At 35.8% G+C, this 15,239-nt stretch overlaps 1 protein-coding gene across 4 annotated transcripts in view; it reads left to right on the forward strand.

Moving 5' to 3' along the window:
- The window catches only part of LOC103941161, a 29,131-nt gene that overhangs the window by 12,678 nt on the left and 1,214 nt on the right, over positions 1–15,239 (forward strand). Inside the window, exons 1-5 of one of the 4 annotated variants that reach the window (XR_001952687.2) lie at positions 10,928–11,592; positions 12,416–13,091; positions 13,482–14,151; positions 14,369–14,714; positions 14,802–14,931. Coding sequence is in view for 1 of the 4 variants with exons in the window: in XM_048565673.1 (XP_048421630.1) it covers positions 14,802–14,931 (130 nt within the window). In the remaining 3 variants the exon portion in view is untranslated. Of the gene's footprint in view, positions 1–10,927; positions 11,593–12,410; positions 13,092–13,481; positions 14,152–14,322; positions 14,715–14,801; positions 14,932–15,239 lie in introns of those variants that run through there. The other 3 variants (XR_001952686.2, XR_007251273.1, XM_048565673.1) reach the window with 3 other exon arrangements.

Raw genomic sequence — 15,239 nt, forward strand, 5'->3', positions numbered from 1 at the left:
CAAATAAAATTGACACAAGTTCAAAGAAAATTTAAAATTTTATACAAGTTAAAGAATTAGTTAGTTACCCATAATTTTTTGAATCAAAGCTAGATATATTTGCTGAATTTGTCAAAGCATCCCTCCACTTGTGCACCTTGTCGATACTGTTCTCGAAACGTTGTTCAAGTCGATCAAGTGCATAACTCCTTCGTTGTTTTTGTACATCCGATGGAAGGGTGTCGTAAAAAATGGGTATAACCAACTGGCCATGTTTTTCCTTGCATTCTAGGATATGCACAAGCTCATCCAAACACCACGTGGAAGAAGCATAGTCTTTTGAGAAAATGATCACCGAAAGCTGTGATTTTTCGATTCCTTTGAGAAGGACAGGTGCGATTTCATATCCTCTCTTAAGCTTGTCATTAATGTAGGTTGTGATTTTTTTCTCAAGTAAGGCGGCGTGAAGGTGGCTGGTAAAAGTACGGCGGGTGTCCTCACCTCTGAAACTAATAAACACATCGTACTTTTTGTAACAGCAGCATCAGCAGGAGCAGAAATGGATGAAGAAGAAGAAGAAACCATATCCATAACCTCTAGTTTTCGGATCCAGGGAGTTGTTGCAGAGAGATTACTAGTTAATTAGAGAGAGAGAGTAGTTCAGAATTTACTAGAAGAGGGACTAGATTTTTTGTAGATTTTTCGTCACTTTATATTTTTGGCATATTTCTGCCAATATTATAAGGCCTGGTTTGGTACTGAGGTGATTCTGAAAAAAGCTGGTATCAAAAAAAGCTGGGAGCTGTTTTTGTGTTTGGTAAACATTCAGCTTCATTTTTTTTTCACAGTTTTGGTGAAAAAAAGCCAAAAACAAGAAGCTGCAAAACCCAGCTTTGAAAAACCGATTTTTTTTCACATCTGTTTTACATAAAAGTTTACCAAACACTATAATACTGTTATTTTTTTTCAAAAGCACTTTTACAAAAAAGTTTACCAAACACTCTGCTGCTTTATTTCACAGCTGCTTATTCTCACAGCACAGCAGAAGCAGTTTTTTTTCAAAGAACAGCAATACCAAACCAGCCCTAAGAGGTGTGATATCCACATATTTCTTTTTATTTCTTCCATAGTTTTTTAAATTTTCGGCATTCGGATATGATGAATTGAAGAAGATTAACGGACAAAAATTAGCAAAGGGTGTGTGAGAAGTAAAAAGGGGTGGGTGGATAGCAAACTCCTATTTTAAAATAGAGTAATGCTGCATATATTTAAATTTGTTTGTTAAATTTACAGATTAATAATACGTCACCAATAAAAAATAAGCACGATAATCAATATTTAAGTAATAATTCAATCATCAGCTTTCATGTTATTTAATTTATAAATTTAGTATCCTTAACATTCTTATATAAAAATTTATGATAAAAATATAAAATAACAAAGTCAATAAAGAATGTCCGGAGAGTTTCTTGAGGATTTCTCTTACTTGAATTGGCTTTTGAGTTTTGAGTGCATGCACAAAGCTCCAAACGCTCGAATGAGGATCGTATCCAGATCCTCTTTGTGAGGGTCCGTGTCTGTTCATCGTATGTCGTACGGTCAGTTGTTATTAGATACTATTCATATTTAATTTTAAATAAAAATATTTAAAATAATTTCTAACCGCATGATGTATGATAAACGAACACCATTTGAAGATCCTCAAAATCCTCACAAGGAAGATCCAAAGAAACCCTCATTCCAAACGCTCCTTCATAAAAGTAAAAAATGGGGAGAAGATTCTCTCCCCCCCTTTTTTTTTTCTCTCCTTTCCTCCCTTTCTATTTGAATGATCATAGTTAAGTCACGTCAACATCTTATATTAATTTTTTTTTATAATAAAAGAAAAATAAAATAAAGAGTATAAGAGAAGGGAATGAAAAGGAATAAAAAGAGGAAGAGAGAAGTCTAGTCCAAAAAATAGGGCACATGGAGAATCTCCGTCAGAAAAGTAAGGGGGTGTATTCAATTGAGATTTTGAGGGATTTTAATTCTTTTAATGAATCTAGGGGCATTCAATCAAGATTTTAAGTGATTCTTTGAAATTCAAGTTGTATTCAATTAGAATTTTAAGATAGTTTATTAAAATACTTAGAAATCCGAGTGTATTCAATTAGGATTTTAAAGAAGTTTATAACATTCCAGGTGTATTCAATTAGAAATTGATTTTAAAGAATTTGAGAAAGTTGAGGAATTAGAGGGAATTGGAGAGATTTCGTAATGTATTTTAAGCATCCACAAATCTCACATCTCCCCATGAGATTTCGAGGGAATTGAATCAGAATTTTCTATGGAATCTCTACAAATCAATTAAACTCCATAAAAATCTATGGATTTATAAATCCATTAAAACCTCTCAAATTCTCAATGGAATACACCCCCTAGAAGATGAGTGAGAGACGGTCACAAAAGTTAAAAAAAGGTGCACATGGGATGAGGGCTCCTTTATGCGTTTTATGTACAAAGTTGCGAATATTTTCAACCACATATGACAAATCAACCTATTGAGTTATTAATAAGTAACTATTAAGAGTCCAAAATCTATTTAGTTTGATTTTACCATTACACAATTATTACCACTAGCATGCAATTTAATCTCAACGAGGACTAACCTACACAAACAATTCACTGTAGTATCTAGGTGGTGCACTTCTTAGTGCATCAATAGTTTAGAATGTGTGGCATAATTAAGATAAAACCAATATGAAGCCTATGAATTTTTAAATCAACAAGCGCGCAACCTACGAATAGAAGGATTCGACTAAAACATTATGAATTGTCAATTTATTTGCTATAGTTGATTAACTAAATGACCTTAATCTTAATTGATTTTTTTTTAAGAAATGATATTTTCAGAGTGATTTATAGTTGAATGGTTTCAACTATAAACATGAAGTTTTATGAATCGAACACGAAGCATCCTCCTCAACCTTGAAGAGCCAAGCATTATTCTACATTGACATGGCCAACTAAAAGAAAAGAAATTTACACACAGCAAAAAAGTCACTACAACAGTAATAGTAAGTCAATCACACACTATTAATTAGGTCATAAAACCTCATGGTAATTATGTCATAGACTTGTGCACAACTAACAGCTTCATAAGCCATTGACTATAATTAAAATCCTTTTTTTTCTTTTCTTTCTTTTTTTTCTTTTCTAAAAAATAAAGGCTTAGATTTTGGAGAGATTTTTTTGGTTAAAAGCTGGGGGAGTTCACTTGAAAGTAGAGGTCTTAAATTTGATTCTCACCAAAAGCAAATTTGAACCACATTATTACTAGCGCATTGTGAGGCTTAGCACACCCTCCCTCATCTTAGTGTAGATAATCTCAATTGTTAAAAAAAATGGGGATGGTGGCTAAGCACTCGATCATAGGCTTGATTTCCGATGATAGGAGGAGCGGCTACACCTCCTTGCGTCTCTGTAACCTCGTCGGTGCTTCTCGGCAAGCTAAAAACATAATAAATTTCAAAGTACAGCATGTCAAGCAAGCCACTCAATAGTTCAAACATTATCTATGCATCATGCCAAGCCAAAGACAAAATAAAATCACAAAGTGTCAAGCAAGCTCCTCAATAGTTCAAACAATGCCCATAAAACATGCCAAGCTAAGAATGAGGCATGATAAAATAACAACATACCATGCAAAGCATTGAAGCCAAAAAATCAACCCAACCAAACATATTGTGCCATCCTATCCTATCCAAGCAAATCACCAAGTACAAGAACACTCCTAACCTAACACAACAACTATCACTGCTATTAACCACCATTTTCCAATCCAGACGACGACTAAAATAAGAGCTACAAATACAAGTTCGTGATGCGGCAAATGTTAAGTCAATGCACATGCGGTAAATGTTAAGTCAATGCACATGCTTAAATGTTAAGTTTCCAACTAACAAAATCATGAACGAAAGTAGAAAATGGGGCACATGAGATGGGGCCTCCCTTTAATTACGCGCTTTTCGTACATGTTGTGAATTTTCTCAGTTAGTCAGTCACCAATTTCTTTCGAGAAATTTCGAAGTGCTTTCAATTGAATACCTTCCTATAATTTTTGAAAAAAAAAAAAAAACAAGTAAATTTCACATTACAAAATCAGTGAGGACTAAGAATATAGTCATTCACTACTAAAGATTTCCTAAGATTTGGAATCTGTCTTTTCGAGGTTATTGAGAGATCATGAGTGAGCGCATGACTTACCTAAAAGTAAGTGAAAAAAATAAGTGGTGGATTGCCGTTATGATTAGTGCATTTCTCTTCAACTCACTGTATCTCAGGTTCAAACCCTCCTGCCTCCATTAATATAGATAGTATAGAATATTGCTTGTAATTAAAAAAAAAAGAAAAAAAAAAGCCCATTCTCATTCAATTGACTTGTTTTACATACAAAGTTTTGAACATTTCCAGTTAGTGACCAGTTTCTTTTAAGAAAATTCCAAACACTTTTGGTTGAGTACCTTTTTATAATTCCTAAAAAGATAAAAACAAGTCAATTTCACACTACAAAATCATAGAGGGCTAAGAATATAGTCCTTCACTAGAGATTGCCTAAAATTTGGAATCTATCTTTCCGACGCTATCGGGAGGTCATAAGATAGCCAAAAACTTAGTTTGAAGGTAAGCAATAAAAACTTATATAGAAGTGGCTAATCATGTTATTCATATGAGAGTAACTTCCATGCTCATGTGGCATCCCTATGATACCCGTATTTTATTTGGAGTGCATTTTACATTTCCTGTTATTACTTTCCAACTTCAGGTTAAGACTCAGATCATTGGGGAGCATTTTAGCCGGGTAGTTGTTGTGCTTTGGTTTTGTGTCTGCTATTCGCAGTTCCAAGCCTTTCTATCATGGGTGGTACGGGCCTTGTGTTTTATGCCTTGAAATCACTGAGCTTGTAATGCATCTTTTGTGTTTCATTTCTTTGTGTATGCATCTCACTTTTTCTTCATTCTATTTTCCTTGAGCTAGTTTTTCTCCTTAATTTGGAATGTTTCTAATCCTGTTGAAGCGAAGACCCACATAGTTTTATCCTTGTTACAATTTGATGATTGTATTATTAAACTGGGGTTGTGCCTTTCTTTTTTCGTACATATTGTGAATTTTCTCAATTACTCGGTCACCAATTTCTCTCAAGAAATTTCGAAGCGCTTTCGATTGAATACCTTTCTATGATTTCCGAAGAAAAAAAAAAAGAATTCACATTACAAAATCATAGAGGGCTAAGAATATAGTCGTTCACTACTAGAGATTGCCTACGAGTTATAATTTGTCTTTTCAAGGCTATTGGAGGGTCATAAGTGAGCGCAGAACTTAGCCTGAAAGTAAGCGAGAAAAATAAGTAGCGGATCGCTCTTATGATTAGGACATTTCTCTTCAACTCATTGTTTATCGGGTTCAAACCCTTCCGCCTCCCCTTAATATAGATAGTGTAAAATACCACTTGTAATTAAAAAAAAAAAAAAACCTTTATCATTCAATTGACGTGTTTTACGTACAAAGTTTTGAACATTCCCAGTTAGTGACTAATTTCTTTCAAGAAATTTCTAAGCACTTTCGGTTGAGTACCTTTTTATAATTCCTAAAAAAAAAATAAAAAAAGTCAATTTCACACTACAAAATCATGGAGGGCTAAGAATATAGTCCTTCACTATTGAAGATTGCCTAAGATTTGGAATCTATCTTTCCGATGCTATTGGGAGGTCATAAGATAGCCCAGAACTTAGCCTGAAAGTAAGCTAGAAAAACTTGTATGGAGGTGGCTAATCATATTATCCATACAAGAGTAACTTTCCATGCTAATGTGTCGTCCCTGTGATACCGGTATTTTGAAAATGTATATTTACTATAATTTTTAAAAAGATTTTTTGTGTTTCAGACCCTAAAGTTGAAAAAGGGGCACATGAATGGGGCCTCCGTTTACGCGTTTTACGTACACAGTTTTGAATTTTCGCTGTTAGTTAGTTAGTGACCAATTTTTTTCAAGAAATTTTCAAGCAGGTTTGATTGAGTACATTTCTATAACTTCTCAATAGAAAAAAAAAAAAAAAGTGAATTTCACACTACAAAATCATGAAGGGCTAAGAATGTAGTTGTTCACCAATGCAAATAGCCTAAGACTTTGGAATTGTCTTTCTAGGTGGCAAATCGATTTATTAAATTATTAATGCGTAATCATTAAGAGTCTCAGACGTATATAGTTTGATTTTACGATAAGGTAATACACAATCATTATCAGTACCAATCTCACCACCATATTATAATGAAATCAAACTAAACGGGTTTTAATAGTTGTTCATTAATAATCCAGCAAATTAGTAATCCACATCTATTACCAAAGCGATCTAGAGGTCATAAAAAAGTCCATAACTCCGCCTAAAATTATGAGCTTGGCCCCCCACCATCTCTCTCTATCTATTTAGGCACTAAACTAAGCAAAAGACAGAGGTAGAAATTTGGAAGCAAGCAAGGGACGAGAGAGTAGTTGCCCGCAGAGACAATCAGTTTTGAGTCCAGCAATTGTACTAGTTGAATTGACTTGCACAAAATTACAAAAGTTCTAAAATGCTCCGGACAATCCAACGGAGATGTTGAATGAAAAAAATAGGAGAAATGAAATTACCCAACTCTAGCACCTGATCTTCCGCGAACAAAAATTCAATGCATTCATGCATATAAAGAAAGACAAATTAAGGGCACATCAACGTCAGTTCATAACTTTCATTAAAGCTGACACAACTCACAAATCACCCCTCAAATTTCTATTTTCCATCCACTGATTGCAGCTTTGATCAACAGACCATCCAATAAAATTTAACCTTAACAAAAGTAACTAACCTACACCTGTAGCACCTATGTTTCGTAGTTCATTATTAGTTTAAGATGTTACAGTAGCATACCAAATGTACACGACTCTTCAATTAAAGATAAAGGCAAACTAAAATGTTTTTAAATGAACAAGCGAGCCTTGAGATAGAAAGAAAACACACACCTCCTAAATTGGCTTCGGTGATTAGAGTTTAGCCTGATTATGAGAAAAACAATTGGTGGATTGCCCTTATAGTTAGAGTATTTTTCTTCAACTCACTATATTTTGAATTCATACTCTCCCGCATTCCCTTAGTATATAGATTAGTGTAAAATATCCTTGTACGTAAAAAAAAAAAAAAAAAAAAAAAAAAAAAAAGGGAGGAAAAACTCTTTCTCATTCAATTGACATTAAGGGCTGGAAAAAATTCCCGAAAATCCCAAACCAAACCGAAAAAATCCCAAACCCAAACTGAAAAATCCCAAACCGAAACTATCCCAAACTTTGGTAATCCCATACCAAAAAATACCGAAATATTCGGTATGGAATTGGTTTCCAGATTTCTTTTCTTCAGTATTCCCGAAGTCCCGAAATCTTCTTTTGTTTTTGGTTCCTACTTTCCAGCGCTACATCTGCAAAGAACAATGAAAAAATAAAATAAAAAGCAGAGCCTTTCGGTTCCACTAGCAAAGGAACAAAAATAAAATAATATGGAAAAGGCATGTAATGGTGATGCCTTGTCGGTTTGGGATAAAAGCACAAAGCTTTTTTGGAAACTAAAAGCACAAAGCTTTTGTTTTGGTTTTGAATCTTGATTCTTGAGGCAGAGAGAGAAGCAGTCTTCGTGTTGGGAAGCAGAGATAGGAAGAAGCTCTCTCGTCTCTGGCCTCGACCCATTTCTCTCTCTATCCTCTCTGAAGCTCTCTCGTCTCTGGGTTATGAATCCTCAGCGCTGCGCATGCACGATTCATAACCCACAACAAATAATTCCATTTGATGATCACTGAAGCTCGAGAGAAAAAGATTGGATTTTTGCATGTGGGTTCTGAAGTATTTGTGCAGAAATGGCATAAGAACATGTGATTGTGAGGAGGAGTGGGTATGGCCGTGTGGGGTTGGGAGCGAGGTGGACTCAGAGTCGCCGCCGTGCTCGAAGAAAAAGATTGGATTTTTGCATGTGGGTTCTAAAGGATTTGTGCAGAAATGGCATGAGAAGATGTGATTGTGGAGAGGAGTGGGTGTGGGGTTGGGAGCTAGGTGGATTTGGAGTCGTCGCCGTGGTCGTTGCTTTCTGAGAATGGTATTAAGATCTCTTAGGAGGAGGCTTGTGAAGAAGCCATTGGAGATTGCTGGTGTTGGCTGCGTCCCGAACCGTACCGAAAAACCGAAAAACATTCGGGAATACCGAAATTCGGGAAAGGCAAAATTTCGGATCGGTTTCGGTTGCTAAAATCTTATCCCGAACTTTTTCAGTTCGGTATCCCATACCGAACCACCCCTACGTTTTACATACAAAGTTTTGAATTTTCCTAATGACCAATTTATTTCAAAAAAAATTCACACACTTTCAAAGAAATTTCAAACACTTTTGATTGAGTACCATCTTATAATTCCTAAGGAAAAAGAAAAAAAAAGTGAATTTCACCCTACAAAATCATGGAAGAATTGGTTAATGGGGGACGAGTGGTCCCTTATGTTTTTTATTTTATTTTATTTTTTTAATTTTTATAAAGAAAAACGATGTCGTTTAGCTTATGTTATATAAATTTATAAAACAAAACAACGCCATTCAACGTATGTTAATTTTTTTTTCCCTAAGTTTAGAACCACATCATGTTAGCTAAGGTGTTTAAAAAAAAATAAATAAAAAAAAACACCCCGCTACACGCAGGCTTCGCATCAGTAGAGAGTTAGGGATGCTTGTTGTAGGTTTTTCGACAGACCAAAAGGGTGGCTAATCGCTCGTAGGCTTGATTTCCGGCGATAGGAGGTGCGGCCGCACCTCCTTGTGTCTCTGTAGCTTTGCCGGTGCTTCACGGCAAGCCAAAAACATAATAACAACTTGTCAAGCAAGCCGCTTAAGGGTTCAAACATAATCCATGCATCATACCAGGTCAAAGCCAAAATAAAATCACAAAGAGTCATTCAGGCTTCTCAATGGTTCAAATAATGCCCATGAAACATGACAAGCTAAGAATGAGGCATGACGAATTACAACATACCATACAAACCATTGAAGCCAAAAAATCAACCCAAGCAAAATAGATCGTGCCATCCCATCCTATCCAAGCAAATCACCAAGTACAAGAATACTCCTCACCTACCATAACAACTATCACCGTTACTAACCACCATTTTCCAATTCCATAGTGACCATATATCATTACAAACTGACCTTTTCTCAATCCATTGTGCCTGCTTCACAAACCAAATGCTAAATTATACTCGCTATATATCATAAGAAAATTCATGACATTCACATATGCCAAGTTATTGTACTTGTTTTATAAGAAAGTCTGCTAGCCCTTGTGACGCATACAAGCAAATATCAAGCCTACAAATTTGCAATGTCAAACATATAAGCCAATGCCAGACCTACGATATTAAGCCAACAAGCCAAGACCAAGCTACAAGCGATGCATAAGATAATCCAAACACCTAGTCCAAACAAGCCAATTATTGACCAATTTCTTTTATGAAATTTCCAAGCACTTCTGATTGAGTACCTTTTATAATTCATAAAAAAATAAAAGCAAGTGAATTTCACACTACAAAATCATAGAGGGCTAGAAATATAGTTCTTCATGGTTGGAAATTGTCATTTGTAATTGTCTTTTTTAGCACAAGTGACAAATTAACCTATTAGATTATTAATGGGTAACAATTAAGAGTCTAAAACTTATTTAGTTTGATTTCACCATAATAAGGTATACATGATCATCACTACTACCAATCTCACCTTCATATTATGATGAAATCAAACGTTATATTGAAGTTAAATTAAACTAAATGGATCTTAACAATTACCCATTAATAATCTAAGATGTTGATTTGCCATGTCTATTTTTGAGGCTATCAAGATATTATAAGAGAGTTCAGAACTTTGCCTAAAATTACGTGCCGTGGCCCAAGTTAGAGATCATGATACACTCAATCTCTCTCTTTAGGTGCTAAACTAAGCAAAGACAGAGAAGTAGAAATTGGGAAGCAAGGTACTTTTCTTTCGTTACTGGTTGTGTATTTACTCAGAATACCAATTGAATGAAAAACTATTAAATTAATAAATTGTATGACAAGAAACAACAAATGCAAAGATTGTTTTCTTAAGAAATATAAATATAAATTATAATTTTCTTAACCTATATAACTTATATTAACAGTGGGACGTAAGGAACACTAACAATTGAAGTCAGATATACGTGGTGGGTGAGTCTTGCTGAACTTGCTTTTGGGGCAAGTCCGGCTGGCATTCTCCCTTGGAAATGGTCCTCCCAACAAGGCCATCATCAGATCTAATCATCAACCTTCATTTTTGGTTGAGCTCAATTTTCATCATTGAGAACTGGTTGGTAATACTAAATGGGCCGGGCTCATTAGAGCCAGTGGCAGTTTTGAAATATCACAGCAATACAGTACCATTTTTGTCACAAAAAATCAGAAGGAAAAATCGATGAGTAATGTTAAACCCTTTCCATTATTCTATTTTCCCACCAACCTTATTATCCTACCCACCGTAAAAAATTAAAAACTTAACATTTTATTTCCCTACCCAAATAACCTCTAGACACCGTACCTTCAATGAGTAACTTTACACCAAAATCAAGATTGCAAATCTCTGAACAAACCCAGAAATTAACTTATCTTGTGAAAAATTAAAAGGGTTGAAAATTTACAACCTTGAAAGCCACAGTCATTGGTTTTGTTGGAGTCAGATTCGAATACAACCAATCTTGTTTTATTCAAATAAAAATGAACCCTAGCTCAAAAATTGATTAATTCAAAAATTAATTAGAATACAAAATTGACAATGGAAGCAAATAGAAATCATAAATAGACAAAGAGGGTAAAAAGGGATATTGGGTGAGGAGAGATTCCCTATTTCAGTGATGCAATTTGGATTGTAGGTGACATAAGATTTGGGTTGGGGAAGAGAGAGGGAGGTTGAAAGAGAGGGAGAGATTCGAATGATTTGAGACTAGTTTCTGAGATAGAGATGGGAAGAAACAACGTAACGGTTGGTGGAGAAGCGGAGAAGAGAGAGAATGGGGAAGGGAGAGAGTGGGGAAGAGAAACATGTAGGGATTTAAAAGTCTTTTCCTAGAAGGGTATACATGTCTTTGAAGTTTTTATTAAAATGTGGCCGGGAAAATAGGATAATGATGGGTTTAGTAGCTCTCAAATCGATTAACGACCATCGTTCTGTGTCTCCGTCTGTCTTCAGATTATCCTCCTAATCGGAGAAGAAGGGCAACCAAATCCTCGTTGTACGTCCTTGTTTTCTAAGGCATCGAAATCTTGATCCTCCGAATTCGTGGTTTTCTGATTCTTCCCGGCGCTCCTCTCGATTGATTCCATGGTCTGATCTTCGGCGAATTGCAATCCGACGGTGGCGATGGCGTCGGCGCAGAACCAATCGGCGAATGTGGATCTCTTCGATGCGTATTTCCGACGAACGGGTTTGGACCGGCCGGATTAGTGGCAATGAAGCCGTCGCTGTCTTCCAGGGCTCCGGTCAACCAAACATGTTTTTGCGCAGGTACTCTCTTTCTATATATATGTATGTGCTTGTATATATACATATATATATATGTATAATTGGATGAGTATTGTAGTGTGTATGAGTATATTTGTGTAATTATAGTGGTTGATCGGGATTTGATGCTGGTGGAAATGTGTTCCAAATCAATTGATTTTGAATTTCTAGTCTAATTGTAGTTGAAGTAGTTAATGCGAGATCGGGATGTCGTAATTCTCTGATCTAAGCTGAGATTTTTATTTCGTGTTGGTATAATTATAAATGCGGAATTGATGTTAAAATGGTAGAAAATAAGTAGATGAAGGATTTATACTACAGATAGTGAGGTTGAGAGAGTTATGTTATCAGGTCATTAATTTACTTCTGATGTGTCCGTTCGACCTTATGTGGTAAGCAGACTTTAGAAATGTGTTATATGACCCAAGGATTGTCCTAGGATTGTTTATTACATTACAATAATGGAGTTGTAATGTAACTGAACTGATGCATCTTTGCAAAACTTATACTATCCCTATCCCGGAGTTGAAGTTGTTTGTTCTTCCTCTTCTGGGTGGTGGATGATTGACAATGTTTAGTTGGTGGCATTTAGCTTGAATTCCTGAACATAGCAGGCTAGATCAAGCATATTTTTCTTGCTTTGCCACTGGATTGTCATTCTTTGCATGATGTGTTTGTATTTTGATGTAAAAACTTACTTGATGCCTAAAATATTTTGTAGATATAAAATTTTATTTGTAATTGGGAGTAATATTTTGCTGGCCAATTGACACACAATCATCCATAAGTACTATTAAATTGAGTCATGTCTGAATGTGCAGTCCAGATTGATAGAATTACTACCCATCATGCCACATGATCTTTTATGGAGCGGTTTAGGGAGGGACGCCCTCTTCCAGCAGTGCTACCAAGGAATGTTATGTTTGATTTATCCCGGAGTTAAAGTTGTTTATGTTTCCTCTTCTGGGTGGTGGATGACTGACAATGTTTAGTTGGTGGCATTTAGCTTGAATTCCTGAACGTAACAGTCTAGATGAAGCATATTTTTCTGCGAGATGCTTTGCTGCTGGATGTTCATTCTTTGCATGACGCGTTTGATATAACCAATATTTTTCAACCTGGAAATAATTACTTCACTGCTGGCAATGTATTCTGGAGACCTGCATCTGGCATTCATCCATAAAACAAATTACTTTTTTTTTTTTCTTTTTCAAAAACCATATGTCTTTCTTTGATGGAGAATAGTTTCTTATTTTTCACTTTGAAAGGCTTTCAACAACAGCAACCGATGCCTGGTCCTGGTGCTCGGCACATGGCAACCCCAGCTGGAGGAAGGCCACCGAAGCCAGTTGCTCTTTCTCATGCTGAGGAAAAGCAGCAGGCCATTCAGCAGAAACCTAGAGTACCAGAATTGGAGAAACATCTTGTAAATCAACTGAGTACAGAGGAGGTTAACTCACTGAACTCAAAGTTCAAAGAAGCAACCAAAGCTGATAAAAAAGGTACTTAGAACTTTAATGTTTCCCCAATTTTTTCAGCTTGAGCAGGAAAGTTATGTGTGCATGTTACTTCTTGACAAGTGTCAAATCATAACAAATATCCCAAAGACTTGGAATTCTTGTGATTGTGGGTTTTACTTTGTTCTTAATATCGCTCATTTCCGTAGAGAAGATTTTGATCAAGTTTAAGTAGGGAGGCTGTTCAGGTTTTGAAGTTTATGATCAGTTCTTTTATATTAGCAATTGTAATGATTGGCACTTCACATGTTTTTAGTGCATGGCATTCATTATACTTTCTTTTTGATAAGCATTCATTATACTTTATTGCGGTTTTGTTCCAATCTCAACTTGTCTTTCCTCACCCTTTGATGCAATTCCATTTGTTCTTTGCAGGTCGAAGAACTGGAGAAAGAAATATTGGATGCTAGAGAGAAAATTGAATACTTCCGGGTCAAAATGCTGGAACTTCTGAGTATCTTGTGTTTATTTCTGCCCTTTCTTTCTTGTATGCCATTGGTTGTGCATATTGAACATTCTACAGTAGTTTTAATTTTTGCGTTTGAGTATAATTGTTCTACGAGTGACAGATTTTTGGACATCCTAATCATTTGTTGTTTTTAAATATTCTGCAGACTTCTTACTATTTGATTTTTGCAGTGGTGTAAGTTAGTATTGATTCTTGAATTGACAAGTACTCTTGGGAGGAACTGCAGATCATGCGTTTTATCATTGTCCTATAGCTTTATATGTGTGGCTGAGATTGTGCAGGGAAGGAAATGTCAGTTGGGTAATTCCTGCAGGGTACATAAGTTGTTTGGTGGTGATATGAAGGCTTTTGTGAGGGTGCAGTATGCCAGCAATTTTTTGGGGTTTATTGGTTTGAGAGAAACACGAGGATTTTTTAAAACGATAGTTGGGAGAGGACTAGTTATGGAATAAAGATAGATTTTGTTCACCACGTTGGCTGATCTATTTTTCTTATTGGTATAAGGTTTTGTAAAAGAGCAGATGTGACAATTGCCTTAATGAGATCATAGAAAGGGCATCTACTGATAGACGTGAGGTATGCTGTAGGATACTTGAGCATATTGCCTGCTTATAGACATATGGCATCTGCTAATAGGTTTCTGGTTGCACTTAGATTCCTTTTACCTTTTCACTTTGTGGTAAATGGATCATATTGCCTGCTGATTGTAGTTTTTGTCGTCTGGTTGTGGTTTGCCAACCTGTTCAGGAGTTTTAGCTATTCGAGGTGACTGATTCAGAAGTTTAATTGTCAGGATTCACTTTTGTCAAGGAGCTCACTCTTGATGTGTCAAATGTCTGGGCACCTCCAGAACAGAAATCATCATCAGTTCAGAAAGAAAAAGCTCCCCCAGTTAGGAGTCCAACAACTGCTTTTTCACCTAAAGTTGATGTTAAGTCAAAAAAGCCTCAAAGTGCGGATACCAAGGTTGTTGAAAATGGAGTAGCGTATGATAAAAATGAGGATGAGTTAGCAAAAAGTGCTCCAAACAGTCCATTTGCCAGCAGCACTGTTGGAAGCCCATCTAGAGAATATTCAGATTCTAACTATGGAAAGACAACAGATGCAGATGCCTCACCCCGTAATAAGGAATCTGAAAGGTATAGTTCTAGATCTGTAGTTTTCTACATATTTAAGGTCACCCTGATACGTGTAAAATTGTTGATATTCTAAACATTCATGTGCAGTGATGATCATGCGGGTGCTGGGTCTATGTTTTCTGGCGACAATGGTTCCGATGAACCAGCATGGGGGACATTTGACACTAATGATGATGTTGACTCGGTGTGGGGTTTCAATGCATTTAGTACCACCAAGGTAAACTGATATTGTACATTTTTTATTTTTTATTTTTTAATTATTTTTAATTTTTTTTGTATATAGAGTGCATTCAGTATTTATTAGAACTCAATTCTTTGACCTTGTGTTTATGCTGACCGGATCCTGCTCCATGGTTGCTGTTATTTATCTCATTCAAACTAGTATACTGGACCAAGAAATTCAAGTCTCAGGAGTAATCCAGATTAATCTCATGAGATGGATTATATGTTAAATATTGATTATATGAATGCACTTTCTCATTATCCTTTTGCAACAGAAGTTTGGATCTATTCTAATTTATATTG

The sequence above is a fragment of a genome, unplaced genomic scaffold, assembly GCF_019419815.1.
Source record: "Pyrus x bretschneideri cultivar Hongxiangsu unplaced genomic scaffold, Pyrus_bretschneideri_v1 Contig10, whole genome shotgun sequence".
NCBI classification, from domain to species: Eukaryota; Viridiplantae; Streptophyta; class Magnoliopsida; order Rosales; family Rosaceae; genus Pyrus; species Pyrus x bretschneideri.